Source organism: Emydura macquarii, unplaced genomic scaffold, assembly GCF_026122565.2.
Source record: "Emydura macquarii macquarii isolate MOO-44397 ecotype Brisbane River unplaced genomic scaffold, CSIRO-AGI_Emac_v2 contig_554, whole genome shotgun sequence".
In the NCBI taxonomy this organism is placed as follows: Eukaryota; Metazoa; Chordata; order Testudines; family Chelidae; genus Emydura; species Emydura macquarii.
Genome location: NW_027130691.1, coordinates 14,848,531 through 14,865,955, shown reverse-complemented (window position 1 = coordinate 14,865,955; position 17,425 = coordinate 14,848,531). Strand labels below are relative to the sequence as shown.

Sequence of the window (17,425 nt, the reverse complement as noted above, 5' to 3'; positions counted from 1 at the left end):
CTACTAGAATCACATTTGCAATTTAAATGACTGTTAGAGTGACAGCATTGCGCTTTTTAAAAAAAATGTGATAGATTAAAAAATATGAAACAGGCAAAGACAGGCTAGCCATGCATGGAAATTAGTGTGTACTTGGCTTGCTTCCAGATAAATCAGCAAATGCTATGGAGCAAGATGGATGGAACTAATGTGAAACTTTCAGGGGATTCGATGAATGAGGCAACACTGGCACATGAATGAGACGCAGAACACATCAGCCTTTGCCAGCAGTGGACATGAAGGGGTCTTCAATGCACATAACCACTATTGTTAAATGGATGTTACACATACATATCAATGAGAGAATAGATCCTAAAATATTTAGTACTAATGAACAAGGAAGATCAACACATGCCCCAATCCTGCAGACACAGAATCATAGGGTTAGAAAACATGCACCTATATAATTCTGTTCATGTGAGTGTCCCATTGGCTCCAGTGAAATTACTTACGTTGGAAAAATTACACAAACTTGCTTGCAGGAGCAGGGCTACATACAGCAATATGACTCCAAGAATCACTCTGATTTATGAGACCATGACGACACAAACCTTTAGCTTTCTTCCCTCCAAAGCAGCCAGCATCTTCTTTTTTCTTCTTCTGAGAGCCTCCTGTGCTGGTAGGCTGATTTGCATCTAGCTCTTGGTACTTGTCAGCTCCTGGGACTTCTTTATGGACGTGATATGAAAGGTTTCGCATAATGCAAACACAGTTCTCCACAGACTGTTAGAAGAGATTGAAATTGAAAAAAAAAAAAAAACCCAACACACCCTCATATTTGCAAACTTCTATGTTTACACAGGGGGAAGAAAATAAAACACTGTAAACCCTCCTGAGGGAAGAATGAAGTTTTCAAAGTGGATTTGATCAAAAATGTACTTAATTTAAGTTTCTATGTTATTAAACCAATTTTTTAAATTTAACATCCTCCATAAATAGCACTTATGAAAGATGCAGGTTCTCTGATCAAAGACACCACCTGATCTTGTTTAAAGAATACAGATTTATTAGAAGTTCAAATTGACTATAAAGTATGAACTGGGTAGTTACTATATCATCAAACATTTTTGTTTTCAGATACATCCTTCCCCCCACATCAAGAGACCCATCTAACTTAACTTCCTTTGGCCCAAACTTCAGGCTTGCATTGAAATCAATGAGACTACAAGCAGGCCTCGTAGTAATAGTTAATCCTGAAGAGTTCTCTGTGGGTTGCAAAGGCAAACATTAGGTGGTTTCAAAATCAATTCACAAAATGGTCTCTGATTAAGTGACAAAGCTTCCAAGTGCGATTTGCTTCTACAGGTCTCATACACACTGAAAATCATTAGTTTGGGGTGTGTGTGTGTGTGTGTGTGTGTGTGTGTGTGTGTGGAACCCTTATAAAGCTAAGACATTTTTTATAACCAACAAAACATTCAGAGTAATAAAGTTCTACTACATTCCCTGATTTCTCAAGTACATGAAGGCATTTGACTTTCTGCATTATAAATTACTTACATGTCATGGGATGTGGTTAAACCATATGGGGCAAGTTGTACCCTTCGAGAGCACTCACAACACTTGCTGACTTCAGAGGGAGCTGTGTGAGAACAGAATCTGGCCTCGGAACAATATGTACACTATTGTCTCTACAGGACTAAATTCTTCAGGCCAGGGACTGTCTCCTTAGCTGTATTTTACACAGAGCCCAACATAATGGGGACCAATTTTGACTTAGGGCACAAACATAAAATTACTGAAGAGTAACTATAGTAATAAAATGCAATATTATTTACTGGAGCATTATCCTTCCACTTGTTTTCCTCCCTCTAATATTCCTTGCCCGCATCAGACAGACACTAACAATGGTATCACTCTGATGACCTAATTTATGAAACTGGATTATTTTTCCAGAATGTCCTTAAACAAATGCATGCCTAATTTTGCACAAGCAAACCAAACTCAGCTTCCAGTGAAGTTACAGCTTGACCCCTTAACTAATGCAAACATTCATCCAAATTGTAGTGCACAAGTTCACCTTGTTATCTGTATCCTTCTTGCCTACTGCAGACTGTAGAGCATGAAGGAGAGCGTCCACGAAGCCATCACATTCTCTTAGTCTTCTGCGAGCTTCTGCTCCATCTGAACTTGCATTCCTGACAAAGAATAAATGCAAAAGAAACATTTAGCACTGTAACCTTTACAGTACAGATCAAATCTACACTGCTTTGTTCTACATTTTTGAAGAACCCAACACACGTGAACTGACCCTGCAAGTTTTCTGGTAATGAAAAGGGGATCAGCTGGGAAAAGTCTGACAAACCATGGGTTCTTCTTCAACTAGTGTCTGAAGCATGGACCACGAACCTGCAAATTAACAATTTTGAATGAAAACTGAATTAGATGGTTACAGGAAGTTTGATCAGCTCATTCTCTTGGGCTTCCAGTGCAGCTCAAACCTCGTGTGTCACAGTTGCATTCACAACATTTATTCCAGTTATTCCACATAACAGGTCCAAACCCTGCAATTCATCTGAAGTGAGAGCAGGGCCTTCAAACCAGATGTGTTTCTTTTGTGAATTTTATTATCTTAAATCAGACACCATTTGTAGAGGTTTTTCTAAGAAGTTTACAAAGCTACATTCATTCCCAAACCAAAGACTCCAGAGTAGCAGCGTATTTCCAATGAATCCTCAGGAATTTAAAAATAAGCAGACAAGCCTCTTCATGTACACCATAATTTCAGTTTCACGAAACAACAGATATTAAGATTAACAGAAATACAAAGGGCTAAGGTTTATTTAATCAGAGTCTACACATGGAGTATATTTTCACTTTCATTGGCACTAATTTGCACCAAGAGAAGCCAGAGACTACCTGTAAAAACTAAAAATGACATTTTCCACTACATGATCTCTGATTAGACAAAAGCACATATCACAAAATTGAAAACTGCACAATTACGGAGCTCAAGCTTGTGGTCTCTCATGCATACAAACTAGAATTTGCTTCCAAAACCAGGACATCTTTTTGTCTCAACACTTAATCATGCCAGTGTCAATGCAGAGATATAACTAGTGTGCAGAAACTTTGTACCAAACAATGCAGTAGACTGTACTTGGAATAGAACTCCGACGCTGAACTCCTCCCACATCACATTTATTCTTCTACTGGTACAACCTTTACCTTAATTAAAAGGGAAAGTCAGACAGACATGTGTGGATTGATTTAGCACTTGTCTTCATTGCATTGTTAACTCAAGGTCTAACAACTGCTGCTCCTAATGCAACCCCCACTGAAACACAAAAATGGCTCTAGCTCAAGTTAAGTGGTGCTTTAAACCATTCTGACTTTCTGACACTGCCTTGCACATGGCTCTTTGCATGAATAGCATCTATTCTACCTGTTCAATCAGATGGTACGTGGTGGAACCATCCTTCCAGCATGTGACAAGCTGGCCTGAAGCTCACACCAAAACTTCTAATGTAGGTGTGATTTGATGTCAGCAAGCTCATGACGACACATGCCAACCGTTTGAGGAAGGGATCTACTGGATTGGCCACCAGTGCTGGGAGACGATCAAATCACTGAGAACTCTATAACTGGAGCACAACTCCTAGCTTAGTAAAAGCCTGAGAGCACTCTGTACTACAATCTGTTCGGCTGAGTGCTCACCAGCACCCCTTGCACAAAGCCTGTCCCACCTCCTGGACAGCTCAAGCGACGCTGGGGAAGCTAATGAGCGACCTAGATGACAGTCTAAATGATGCAGCACCAACACTCACCACTGGGTGGCTACAGCCTCCCTGCCCTTGCCTAGGACTTCGGGGAGGAGGTGGAGGAATTCACCAGGCAGAAGGGGACAGAGAAAAAGGAGCAGATGAAATAGCATCGCCTCAGCTGGATGTAGACTCCAGTCACCACTGTTGTTATTGTTATGACATAAGGAGCCCATCGTTGGCTGTACAGGGATGTTTGTTGCGTAGGCTTAAAGAAATTGCTGCTTGTAACTTTCATGGAGATTTGACGAACATTCCCTTCCTCCCCACTGCATCTAGAGGGCAGGCTTTAGTTAATGCTGCTGGTACATGGGCCTCTAGATGGGAATCGCCATTTCTCTCCTCTCCCACCCTCTCCCCCCCACGCAGCCACACAGAATCCAAGATGGATTCCAAGAAGGGGGGAAATTTTAAACATGCAACACTGACTAATGTATAACACTGCTGCATATGTACAAAACTAAAAATCCATTTTAAGGCACTTGGAAAAGAGGAAGGTGATCAGGAACAGTCAACACGGATTCACCAAGGGAAAGTCATGCCTGACCAACCTGATTGCTTTCTATGATGAGGTGACTGGCTCTGTGGATGGAGGGAAAGTGGTGGATGTGATATACCTTGACTTTAGCAAAGCTTTTGATACTGTCTCTCACAGTATTCTTATCAGCAAGTTAAAGAAGTATGGTTGGTTGGATGAATGGACTATAAAATGGATAGAGAACTGGCTAGAGCACAGAGCTCAATGAGTAGTGATCAATGGCTCCATGTCTAGCTGGCAACCAGTCACAAGCGGAGTGCCCCAGGGGTCAGTCCTGGGGCTGGTTTTGTTCAACATCTTCATTAATGATCTGGAAGATGGGGTAGATTGCACCCTCAGCAAGTTTGTGGATGACACTAAGCTGGGGGAGTGGTAGATACCCTGGCAGGTAGGGACAGGATACAGAAGGACCTAAACAAACTGGAAAATTGGGCCAAAAGAAATCTAATGAGGTTCAACAAAGAAAAGTGCAGAGTCCTCTGCTTAGGAAGGAAGAATCCCATGCACAGCTATAGACTGGGGACCGACGAGCTAGGCAGCAGTTCTGAAGAAAAGGACCTGAGGGTAACAATGGATAAAAAGCTGGATATGAGTCAGCAGTGTGTCCTGGTTATCAAGAAGGCTAATAGCGTATTGGGCTGCATTAGGAGGGGCATTGCCAGCAGGTCGCGGGAAGTGATTATTCCCCTCTATTCGGCATTGGTGAGGCAGCATTTAGAGTATTGTGTCCAGTTTTGGGCCCCCCACTACAAAAAGGATGTAGACAAGTTGGAGAGAGTACAGCGGAGGGCAACAAAAATGATGAGGGGGCTGGAGCACAGGACTTATGAGGAGAGGCTAAGGAAACTGGGCTTGTTTAGTCTGCAAAAGAAAAGAATGAGGGGGGATTTGATAGCAGCCTTTAACTACCTGAAAGGGGGTTCCAGGGAGGATGGGGCTAGGCTGTTCTCGGTGGTGGCAGATGGCAAGTTGCAGTGGGGGAGGTCTAGGTTGGACATTAGGAAAAAGTTTTTCACTGGGAGGGTGGTGAAGCACTGGAATGGGTTACCTAGGGAGGTGGTGGAATCTCCATCTTTAGAGGTTTTTAAGCTGAGGCTTGACAAAGCCCTGGCTGGGATGATATAGCTGAGGTTTGTCCTGCTTTGAGCAGAGGGTTGAACTAGATGACCTCCTGAGGTCCCTTCCAACTCTAATATTCTATGATTCTATGAAAACAAGCATTATTAATACAAGCTTACAAATGCCTGTGTATGCAGGTCAAGGTGGGACAAGCAACTGTAGGGTGCATATATTAGAGCAGTCTGCTTTCTCTCACACTGGGCACTAGCACTTAAGCATGTAAAGAGGCAGTCTAACCTTTTAAAGACAACACTGTCCCAGAAAACAAGTCCATTGCACAGCCTTTGTTGGTGTGAAGTCCAGAGCACATGAAAAGTCTCTCGGAAATACAGAACAAGGCTGTGACTGCCACAGAGGTGGGGAGGGGGTGTGTGTGGGGAAAGGAACTTCTCTATTGGATGAGTGCTTCTGTTTCTCTAGAGTGACAAGGTGCGTGAGGTAATGTCTTTTATTGGACCAATTCTGTTGAAGAGAGGGACAAGCTTTTGAGCTACACAGAGTTCTTCCTCAGCTCTGGGAAATGTACTTTATTGTCATAGCTAAGTACAAGGTCGAACAAATAGTTTAGCATAAGTAGTGAGCACATATTCTAAGGGACTATTCAAGGTGAATTGGCCTTTTAACACCCCTTAGTCAAACAAAACAGGAGTTTACTGGGTTACCGATAGTTCTAATAAGCCATAAATCCACTGTCTTTATTAAGACCATGATTTTTCATGTCCAGCAATGATATGAATTTAAGCTTCCAGGCTCATCTTTCAAAATGTTGTGCAGGTTCCCTTGGAGGATGAGGACTGATAAGTCAGATCTAGAGTAATTGCTTTGTGAAAAAAGTGTTCACCCACAGGTGATAGGGTGTTTTTGTCTTTTATAATTTTCCTGAATGAGTTCATTTCAAGAGTGCGATGATTGTTTGGTTTCACCCACAGTTGTTATTGGGGCATTTAAAGCACTGGAGGAGGTATGCCACATGTTGTGATATGCATTCGTAGGACCTATGGATGCTGAAAGGTGTGCATCACTGTAGTCATGGAAATATGCTTGCAGGTTTTGCATTTGTTGGTCTGGGGCTGCCTTGAATTTGTGTATCCTGGTCGTGGAGAGCTTGCTTCTGGTGATAAGCTCGGAGAGGCTGGGGGGGTCATTTGTCTGCTTCTATATGTAGTTGTTTATGCTGGCTCAAATTTTACTCCATTCCTGTGGAATTATGTAGTAGAACGTCTCATACGGCAGGGTTTAAACTGGTCTTTCTGTGAAGTTTCTAGGCAGAGCGAACTTTGCACATCTTCCCTGGTAGCTCACTATGCACCATCAGTCATGAATTTGCACCACAGTCACGAGATGACGAAACAGCTCCATGGCCTATATCAATGGTCTTCCTTCAGAGGCCTTTCTTTCACTAAGAAATCTCAAGCGAGTTATTATCTTCCAAATCCACCACAGCCTGAAAGGATTAAGAGCAACTGCTCTGCTGCCCCAGGCCTGCCCCCACCTCCACATCCCCAAGCTCCCCCAAACCATTTTTAAGGTTTATTTTTAAAAAGAGAATAGATGCAAAGCAGTTGCCATTGGTAAGAAGGCCAGCAACCCTGGAATCCTGCAGCTTCGGAGTGAAAAGATAGGAGATGCCACTGAGAAAAAAAATTGCAACTTTTGCCTGCTGTGATGCAGAGTCAAGGGGAGTAATTTTTCTGTCATAGGCAAAAGAAAAAAACCCCACAAAGCCACATACTGTCTGTTTGCTTTATAAGCCAATCTGCCAGAACCAGATAGGGCCACCAGGAGTAGCATGAGGAACACCAGCAGCAAATGGACACATTCAAACGCATACTGGGCATTATGGCCAGCAGGTGAGTGAACAACCAAGTCCTGGCACCAGCCAAGAGACAGGTTCAGACTCAGTCTGCTGCCATCACCTCCCCACCATGCTACCATGAGCTGCAGCTTCTAGAAGCACGGTCATGCTACCAGACCATTCACTCAGTGCTTGTGATCCTAGTCCAGAACCACCAGTTTGCACAGACATTGCACAGCAGTGAACATCTGCATTGTGTATCTCCACTCCTCCATCACATCTGCAAGTAGTTTGTGTGCTCTCCTCAGGAAAGCATATCGCCACCTTCTCAGGGTGACAAGCCACTGCTGAAAGGCTGCTTCACTACATCTCGTACCCCATTCAGTGTCCAAAATGACTGTTGTATTAAGACCAGCATTTTGCAAAGCTCATAGTTTAGAATTGGATTCATGGCTTCCCACCGGAATGCAGACAAACAGCACAAATGGAAATTTTGTGCTGTAATAAATTGCTGGGCAAAACACAATAAATTGCTGGGCAAAGACGGCTGACAAACATTTTCCTGAAATACATCACACAGTTTGGAAGGAACAACTTGGAACAGTGCAGCGCAAAGAACCATGGGATATGCTCCCAGAAGGCAAGTACCTCCACTTGAGTCAGTAATGTGATAGTGTACATGCAGAAACTTGAGCATGGCTCAAATCACCCTTTGCAGTGTGGCCACTCTCGTTTGAGCTAGGCCAGCTGGCATGCAGCACCTCAAAATAAACTAACAATGCAACAAAGAGAATTCCGTGGACCGTAAACTCCTTGAGATGAGGACCGACTCTTTTCTGGCAAAATGCTTCTGCACCATGTTTTAGTGCATTCTTTGGTGACAGTCACATGGAGAGAGGTTTCTAAAGACAGATGTTTACTAATATCAATAGAAAGATGTCCAATGTGTCAACTTCAGGGTCTTTGAATTTCACAACACCATTATTAAAAATGTTAGCTCTCAAGAGTACAATTTAGGGAACCGCTGCCCTTTTCCATTTGGACTACGCAGCCAATTTTTCTTCAAGTATAAGTACTGCCAATATCGTTCAATGTAATTAACAAATTAATCATTTCCCCCATCTTTCTGGGCACGTTGAGTTATTAGTTAGACAACTAGAAGGAAACATTTGCTCAGAGACCTTTTAAAATATAAATACACATTTAATTGTAAGTTGCATGTTGTTACAGCACATTAACTCTTTACAATTAGAATGCAAGTGAAATGTACTGATAAGCAAATCATTTTCCCCAAACATCACACACATCTCAGCAGGTAACTGCTGAAAAGGGGCAGGAAAAGTGAATACCATGGACAGGATTCCATTGGCTGCATGGAAAATAGAATTCTGAATGGTATTTTTTCTCCTCTTGTACTAATCCAATAGCATCAAAAGCCCAACTGTGAATTCTAACATCGAGTCTTTATGAAAATGAAATTAGGATTCAAGTTCTCTATGGTACCTTACAGCAGTTATAAGAAGGATGATGATAGATGCTCCACCTTAAAATACATTAAAATGGAACATGTTAAGCTGGAGGGTGGCAGAAATACAATGAGAATGGATCACCTGGAATTGCATGTCCTATTGCCAGATCATATATTTTAATTCTTTTTATTTCTAAACTTAAGGAAAACTGACAGAATAGTAATGAAGAAATGATCAAATTACTCCAAACAAGAATTTCTTCCCTCCCCCATCACCCATTCAGAAGAGAATTTTAAATGACTCATTTATGATACCATCCTTATAATAATGTTCATTTCATGTCTTTTATGGATTTAACTCTCAGCAATGTTAAAGATTTTGTATTTCCTTTTCTTTTTATTTACATATTTTATGATTAAAATTAATGTAGACATGTATAGACACATATTTTGCAAATACATCTATAAAGAAAAACTCAAGTTGTCAATATTAGAAGTCCTTTGTGTACTTTGGACTAATGAAAAAAGTGTTGAAAATTAAGCCACAATAGCATTAAGAGTAAATTCCATATATATCACAACAGTGCATTAGCATGTAATGAACTAAAATAAAAGAAAGACAAGATGGGTGAGGTAAATATCTTTTATTGGACCAAGTTCTGTGGGTGAGAGAAACTTTAAAGCAACATGGAGCTCTTCTTCAGAGTGTAGCTTAAAAGTTTGTGTCTCACCCTAACAGAAGCTGGTTCAATTTAAAAAAAAATGTACCCCCCTTCTCTCTCTAATATCCTGCGACCAACATGGTTACAACACTGCAACCATAAGATAAAAATAATCAAATTAGTATATTATTGATGCTGTAAAGAAAATGGATTGAGTGTCATCTGATGTTAGGGTTTTAATGTCATCACTAGCACACAGCAAGGTTGCTACAAGTGCTTACATTCCTTCTTCCCTTCTGGAACGTTACTTCCAGGATGTATCCCCTTTTTATAACTAATTCTAACTACCTGCTTTTGTAGGTACCTGGTATTTAGGATTGTGCTCAGCTAGGTCACTGGGTTGCAGCTGATTGTGGGGGCTAGTCAGCAAGGGACAACACAGTTGAAGGCATGAAACAGGGGTTTGATTCCAGCTCACAGCAAACACCCTGGGCCCCAGAGGAGAGTGCACAAACAGTCTCAGAGGTAGACTAAATCCACAGAGCCCAGAGTAAACTAAGTGCCCCTTGTGCTGCTCAGGCAGTGCAAATAAAAAGCAGACAGGGATTCCCCTTCCACAGGGGACAGGTCTATGCCTCATGTAGCTGGAGCCTCCCAGAATGTGGGGGTTTGGTGGAGTGGGAAGGGCCTTGTCTGAAACATGATGTGCTCTGGCAATCTCAGTTTAACAGCTCATAGGAGTCCTTACAAACCAAAACAAGTTAGAGCAGCCCTGAGGAGTTAATTTCAACACTGGGGCTGAAATGCTCCTCAACTGACCCCAGGATTGGGATAGGGAGGCCTGAAAGTTGGGGAAATGCCACCTTTATGGCCCTTATCTACAAGTGTGCAGAGCAGAGTCTCCAATCCTCTGTGCAGCATGGCCTTCAGCACTAGTTCCTAGAGGGAGAGTTCCTCTTGGCTTCTCTTCTCATCTCCCAGTTCTACCTCCTCTCTCTCCTGTCCACATTTCCTCACAAATACCTATCCCACCTCTGTGCCGTTCTTGTCCCTCAACCTTGTCGTTACCAGTCGGCTAATTTTGTGTAGTGGTCCTGGGCGAAGCATGTCTTCAGGAGGGATTTGAACGTGGAGAAGGGAATGACTGCGTGGACCAGACCATGGTAGAAGCCGAATGCACAATCTTTAAGCTCGTATTAATAGTAATTCTCTGTCTTCTTTATGGGCAGGCACTAGAAGACATTATCTCTCACACTTCAATACACTGTGCTAGTCACTGCTCTGAAGGGCATGCAACCAGCCTTGATTATGGCTTTGATAAAATTATACTTCAAGGACTCTGGTTATTATTGTAGTTCAAGACACCAGAAACTGCAACAGAATTATCACCTTATACCACACCCCATATCATCATAATGATGTATACTTCACCCCCTTTCACTGTATATCTCACCTCACTAGAAACTGATGTGGGATTACTACTTCATATCTTATCCTCTTTAACGCACACATCACTCAAATGTACATTTCCATACAGAGATTTAGTCCCACAGCTCTTTGTTAAAGCAAGTTGTGCAGCTAACCTTCTATACTGAAACTTTATGTTCATGTATCTAACAATTTATATCATGTGGATAAAATCAAAGTGTAGTCAATCTCTGCTCAAAAAGAAAGCCTCTAAACAAAGCTTCTAAAACTAACTCCTTTCAAGAGAGTGATAAAAACTAATGAATACTCCACAGCATGCAGCAGCATAAAAGAAGATTTGTAGACTGCTTGGACAGCGCAACATTCCGGAGAAAAAGAAGAAAGCTTCACTAGGGCTTAGTGATTACAGAGCCAGAAATTTCTGAATGGTTTGCAATAGACATGTATGCAACATGTGGCAACCAGATTTGTATCAGGTACAGTGTCATGCTTTTTGTGGATCATTGCCAACACATCTTTTACTTACACACACACACACACACACACACACACACACACACACACACACACACACACACACACACACACACACACACACACACACACACACACACACCCTTTTTATACATCAACCAAAGGACAACTGAAATCTGTGTTCATGGTGCACAAGAGAGAAAACAGGATAAAATATGGGGTCAGAACTTTGGCTGGAGCATAGCGCTAGGCTGATATATACAAGCTGAGGATCTGGCCCATGGTATTTGGGCTCAACATAGGTCTTAGTGAAGTCTGAGATGGTTTTCTATTGTTGAACTTGGAGATATAGGGCTCTGAGCCCTGTGTGACTTAAAACATGCATGAAGGGCAAAATCCTGTTATAGATGGAAATAAATCTGACTGCCTGTCCAAATGGATGGGGACAGAAAGAAAAACGATACTTCAGCTTCTTCTACATGCCAGTGTGACTAACTGGTGAAGAGACTCCAGCTGCTACATATCTGACTGGCTGCATCCTCGCTCCTACCATCTCTGGCTGTCAAGAGGGGACTTCGGTCTCCAGTGCTGTTAATGCAGCAAAAACTTTTTAGTTTTTGCTGCATGAAAACTGATTTTAAAAGAACTCAGAAAATATTTTGAGAGAAAACTCCAGTTATTTAAATCTGGTGAGGAGTCTCATTGGGCTCAATACAGGTTGTAACTGGTTGAAATTCTATGGCCTGTGTTATACAGGAGCATAGATTTAATGGTTCTTTCTAGCCTTAAGCTATGAATCTCCTTAACCCTTTGATCACAGAGGAGTTCTCATCTTCAGAGTTCTGCAAAGAGATACTGAACAGCAAATCTGCCATCAATACTTCACTCATCTCTTTTCCTGCATAAGTGACACTGTCTTCTTGTCGATTCCTCTCTTCAGTCCTCCCCCCAAAAAGGGCCACAGTAGTATAAATAATAGAGAGCATCAACAAATATTACACTTCAAAAATACTGATATCTCTTTAAATCACATTGGAATATACAAAGGACAATGTTAATCTTAACAAATAAAGATATTCTTAGGACAAACATGGCCAGGAACGCACTCTAATGAATGATTCTGCTAGTGGCAAAATCTTGAAACACCTTACACATTAGTATAAATGCATGACTGATTTCATGTAAAAGCAGCACAGCTCAGAAACAGTACTGTACAGAATCTCATACCTGGATTTCAGATCCCCCACTTCCCCTCCCCCCAAGCCTTTCAGCTGAAGGAGAAAGTGACCTGGATTCTCTCTCACATCTCAAGTCTTGCACACAGACTAATGGAAGAGGATTTGTATGGCTGTTTAAAGATCTGCTTTCTCTAGGAAAACAAAAGAGAGGAACACTGAGTAAATGTTAAATAAAAGTAAATACCTACCAGGGTAGAAACTCATCAGATTAAGAATCTGGTCTGCTGGTATGAAAGACGTGGGAAAGTGAGATGGATGTGAGGAATCCATCCTTGCTTTTGATATGAATATAACGACAATCACATAGGCCTCTAAATTATATGCAAGTCTCAATGTAACATTTAAGTCTGCAGTAACAGGGTTGACTTTCACCATCTCAGGGATAGGTGTGCAGCCCCTGCTCTCAGAGCCACACACAATTATCCTCAACAGCAAGATTTTTAAAGTGATTAAATGCATGTCACTTAATTTGTATTCTTTCAATGCAAAAAATCAATGGTATTTTGAAGAACAGCAACCCCCAATTTTACTCTCCCCCCAGCAATCTGAAAATTCACAGGGCAAACAGCATGTTTTACAAAGGTTCAGCAGAAACATCTGAAAATGGAGGGATGATAGGGTCACAGAAAGACTTAAAATTTACAGAAAAACAGGTGAGAATATCTTTATTGGATCAACTTCTGTTGGTGAATGAACAAGCATTTGAGCTTCACAGAGGTCTTCCTAAGGTCTGGAGAAAGTAACCAGAGTGTTATACAATCTTCTTTAGTAAAACTCATATTTCCAAAATGACTGGTGGTGTCAGCCATCTTGCTTAAAAGTGGTAGTGTGTGTTATCATGCAGAACTGTCCAAGCAGCAAGGGAACAGAATGTTAGAGAATAACAGTCATCATCCTACTTCAGTTCTGGTTCATCAATCATGAAAAATACTTTATTGAGAGGGCCCTTGTACCTCTCTATGGGGAGATGATAGTTTTTGTGATGAGACAGGTAAATTGTTTTTTGTTTTTTTTGGTTTTTTTTTTTTTGACACACTCCAAGCAATACTTTGATTTTTGGCACAGGTATAGCATAGAAGACACTCATTTGTTGTGCTGTTTCTTTGGGAGAATTACCACGGTCTGAACAAGAGCTGAAACTATTGACTTCATTGTGCCTATGACAGTGCATGAGTTCTGCCAACCACCACCCAATTTAGGCTACTGTCTCTCTGGTTCTCTCTGGACAAAGCTCAATTACAGTTGTGAGGTCTGCCCTTTGCTATTTGGGGCATTCAGCACATAAAAATACATGTACTACTTTTTTGGTAAAATATTTACCGGTTATCTTTAATATGACCTATTTGTGGGAGCCTTGTTTTGCTCTTCTGTACCAGTGAGCTGCTCCGAAAAATGATGCAAGAGAACACTAGAATGGCTTCAAAATTATATTTCCATTTTTTATTCTGAGAGAAGGCTAAGAAGCTAAGCCTGTGCTCCATGTGCATCTGTTGCAATGTGAAAAGGATCTCTGAATTACTTTGTGTAAAAGCAGGAGGCCTCTGTATCCACTGGGTGTACAAAATAAGCTATGCCCAGTTTCTATATCAAAGGCATTGGCATCAGTGAGTTTTGTTGTGAACTCACTTTTCATCAAACTATAATGACAGACATTTCCTAGTTACCTTCATTTAGTGCCAAGAGGTAAGGAACCCATATTCATTCCTAAAGAATGACAGAAGGCAATAAGCAAGTGTACAACTTTAATTTATACCTCAGACTTGGGTGTAAAGCATTAAGGTTGCATGTAACTAGGCTATGTCTCTGCTACTAAAATCTATGCATAATTTATTTATATTACAAGCTAAACATCAGGAACTGTCAGGCAGAACTCTAACAGCTCTTTACTAGCAGGAATTAAATGCTCTACTCATCATATAAGCCCCAGGACAGCCATACGCGATGATCCTGTACAGTATCAGTAAGCTAATTAAGAAACTGCCTTAGCTTGCTCCTCTTTATTATACTTCCTTAGAAGCCTAATTGTTGTTCTTTGAACCTGCATTCTACAGATAAACCTCACTCTCTCCCCAGTTTGTTCAGTGTTTGCTGTCCCTAAAGAGAAAGTTGCCTGGAAAAATTATTTTAATGTCACCAATTCAATTTTCCTAGCTTTTTGAAATTATTTCCCTAATGAATGTTCAGTTCAAAATGTACCTGCTTCTCAGAAAAAACTTGGTAAATATATTTTTTAAACTCCACTTTCTAGTACACTGACTGAGGTACAATGTCAGGTGACTAGCCCAAAGCCCCACAGTCAATAGCATGTATGAAGATGAGATGGCAACAGTGGCCTCTAGAGGTGGAGATGGGACACAATGATCCAGTGGCACTGTGTCACTCAGCCACTACCCTTCTCTGTGAATGTAATGCAATGATATGTTTTGAAAGGGGCCCTGATCCAGTCTTCCTAGACTAAAAGGATGCCAGCTGAAATATGCTGTCATAGTGGCATAAGGGAACATGGTGATAAATGGACAGAGATCATCCAAAGGGCTTTGTCACAGGATCCCATTTCGAGAGGGGATGGGAAAAGAACCTCCTTAACTGCATCTTGGACCCTTTCCTAGCCCCCAGAGAGTCGTTATGGAATGATGTTTCTCTGTATAAAACAGACTACTTAAGCTTAATTATTAATTTACTGTCATTGACAGAAAGCCTGCATCTGAAAACCTGCATCTAAATACCTTCTCTGTCCTGCCATGCTTCAACAAGCAAATTAGTCAATGCTCCCCAGACACAGGCCAAAGGCAGCTTGACAGCACTGTAGTGATCTCCCCGGTGTCTCACCTCCCACGTCCTTTCCTTCACCAGATAGAGCTAGTTAGAAGAAGCTCACACAACCAGCTCTCTCCAATCCAAGATTTATGCTTTGTTGCTTTCCCACTTCTGTCAGTCTGAGATCAACGCTGCCTCATGTGGGTGGGAGGGCGGATAGGGGAAATATAACGCTACTGTTATCATGTACTTATTATCATGCCTGCAGGATTGGAAGACAGATAAAGCTTGAAAGTAATTCATTTTGAAAACTCTAATTCTCAGTCACTTTTCTTTGGAGAAAAGCTATACATTAATCATCATTAATAGGCAAGGAAGGTATAACTGGTTCATTTTGACATTCACAGACATCGGAAAAGGTATGTTTAATTCAAAGGAAGGAGGGAAAAAAGCTAACAGAATGGGGCCATCTGGTTGGTTGAACGTGGTCTCCCACCGCAGGAATGGGAGCACAGCATGCTCAACCTCTGGCAAGATGAACCTCCTGTGACATTCTAGCACCCATGCCCTTAGTTGGCCAGTGTTCTGCTGCGTTGCCAAACTCGAGAGATCAGCTCCCAATTTTCCTTGGTTGGAGGAAGGAGCATCGTGAGGCGACATTAGGGGGGAGTGGTTGGAGGTGGGTGAGTAAATGAGTCAGACAGACAGAACCATTTCCCACACAAATCAGACAACAGACTGACTAGTTAGGATAGCCTTATTACAGATCTGGCCCCCAGTGAAAGCATACCTTCACTAGGTAGCAAAAGCCAAGCTATACAGCAAGTCGCAAAGGGACAGGAGAATACTCTCCTCAGCCTAGTTTCCAAAATGGCTACACGTCAACATTCTCATACAGTAACCTTAAGTTGAACACTCAATCCCATCTCCTTGTTATACATGTATAGGCCAAACTTCCCCATTCAGTTCGGATGGTCCCTGTCATTTTTCCAACAAAACAACTGGAACAGGGCTTTCCTTTTCAGGGATGGAGTGGAGAGAGAAAAGAATTAACTCTTACTTATTCATTAGCACCACCATGACCTGGTAACTAGTGATCTCTGAACAGAGCTTTTCTACAGGTCCACATTGTAAAGTCTCATGTTGACCAACTCCCCCTCTATGGAAGACTAGAGATCACCATAGAGTTTAGTAGCTCACTATGTTTCCCACACCAAGAAAAAATTCTAGGAAAAGTTAAGGCTGTGGTATAGGGTTCACAGATAGTATTCTGTATTACCACTACTGTTACACTCATCGGTCCAAATAGTAATGAACTAATTCTGCTTGGCAATCTTCATGTACTACAACATGTTCTCGCAGAAGACAGATAAACTGTCACACTTAAATACATGTCTGGAACAAAATATGTCCAAAATATGGTGATTTATCAAATGCCAATGAGCCCCTTTTTTCTCATCACCATCTGAAATAGTGTCCAAGGACTAGAGTACAAGGATTATTTACACATAAACAGACGTGTCCGTGCACGTGCGCGCACGCACGCACACACACACACAGAGTTTCGTTCAGTATTGTGTATTTCTTTTTTCTCCTGAATATTTCAGTGATTTATTATGAGTCTTCAAATTTCTTTACTAGTTTTCAGGTTTTAGACAGTCTGTTCATTAACATTCTCTTATGTATTTTGATTCCAAAAGAGTGGGCTATTAACATCTACCTACTTTTGGTATGTATACAGCCTCTATCACCATTGTATTGGAGTGCCTCATAATCTTTAATGTGTATTCCCTCCTTATCCCCATTTTACAGATGTGACAGAGCGCCACTAAGTGATTTGCCCAGGGTCTGTCAGGATATTTGTGGTGGAGGAGGAACTGAACCTGGATCTCTCAGAGCCCAGGCTAAGGCTTCAACCACTGGATCATCCTTCCGTCACAACTTCAAGGTGATCTGCCTTCTGTGCACAACTGTTTTGTAGAGAATTCATTTTTTGGTGCAAGTCAAGCAGGGCCTCTTTATTTATGTACATATACATCCATGGCCAGTTCTGAACCCTGGTGCTGTTTGTGAGTAGGATTCTCTGTATAGTTGAAGGATTGACAGGAAAAGCTGCCAACTGCAGATAGTAACCTGGAGAAGTAGC

General features: G+C 41.5%; 1 protein-coding gene across 16 annotated transcripts in view; it reads right to left on the bottom strand.

The window, feature by feature from the left end:
• ARVCF (ARVCF delta catenin family member) overlaps positions 1-17,425 on the bottom strand; it is a 395,675-nt gene that overhangs the window by 69,436 nt on the left and 308,814 nt on the right. For all 16 annotated transcript variants that reach the window (XM_067539839.1, XM_067539832.1, XM_067539833.1 and 13 more), the window contains 2 exons: positions 2,060-2,177; positions 591-762 (listed from right to left, as the gene is read on the bottom strand). In XM_067539839.1, coding sequence (XP_067395940.1) covers positions 591-762; positions 2,060-2,177 — 290 coding nt within the window. The remainder of the gene's footprint in view (positions 1-590; positions 763-2,059; positions 2,178-17,425) is intronic.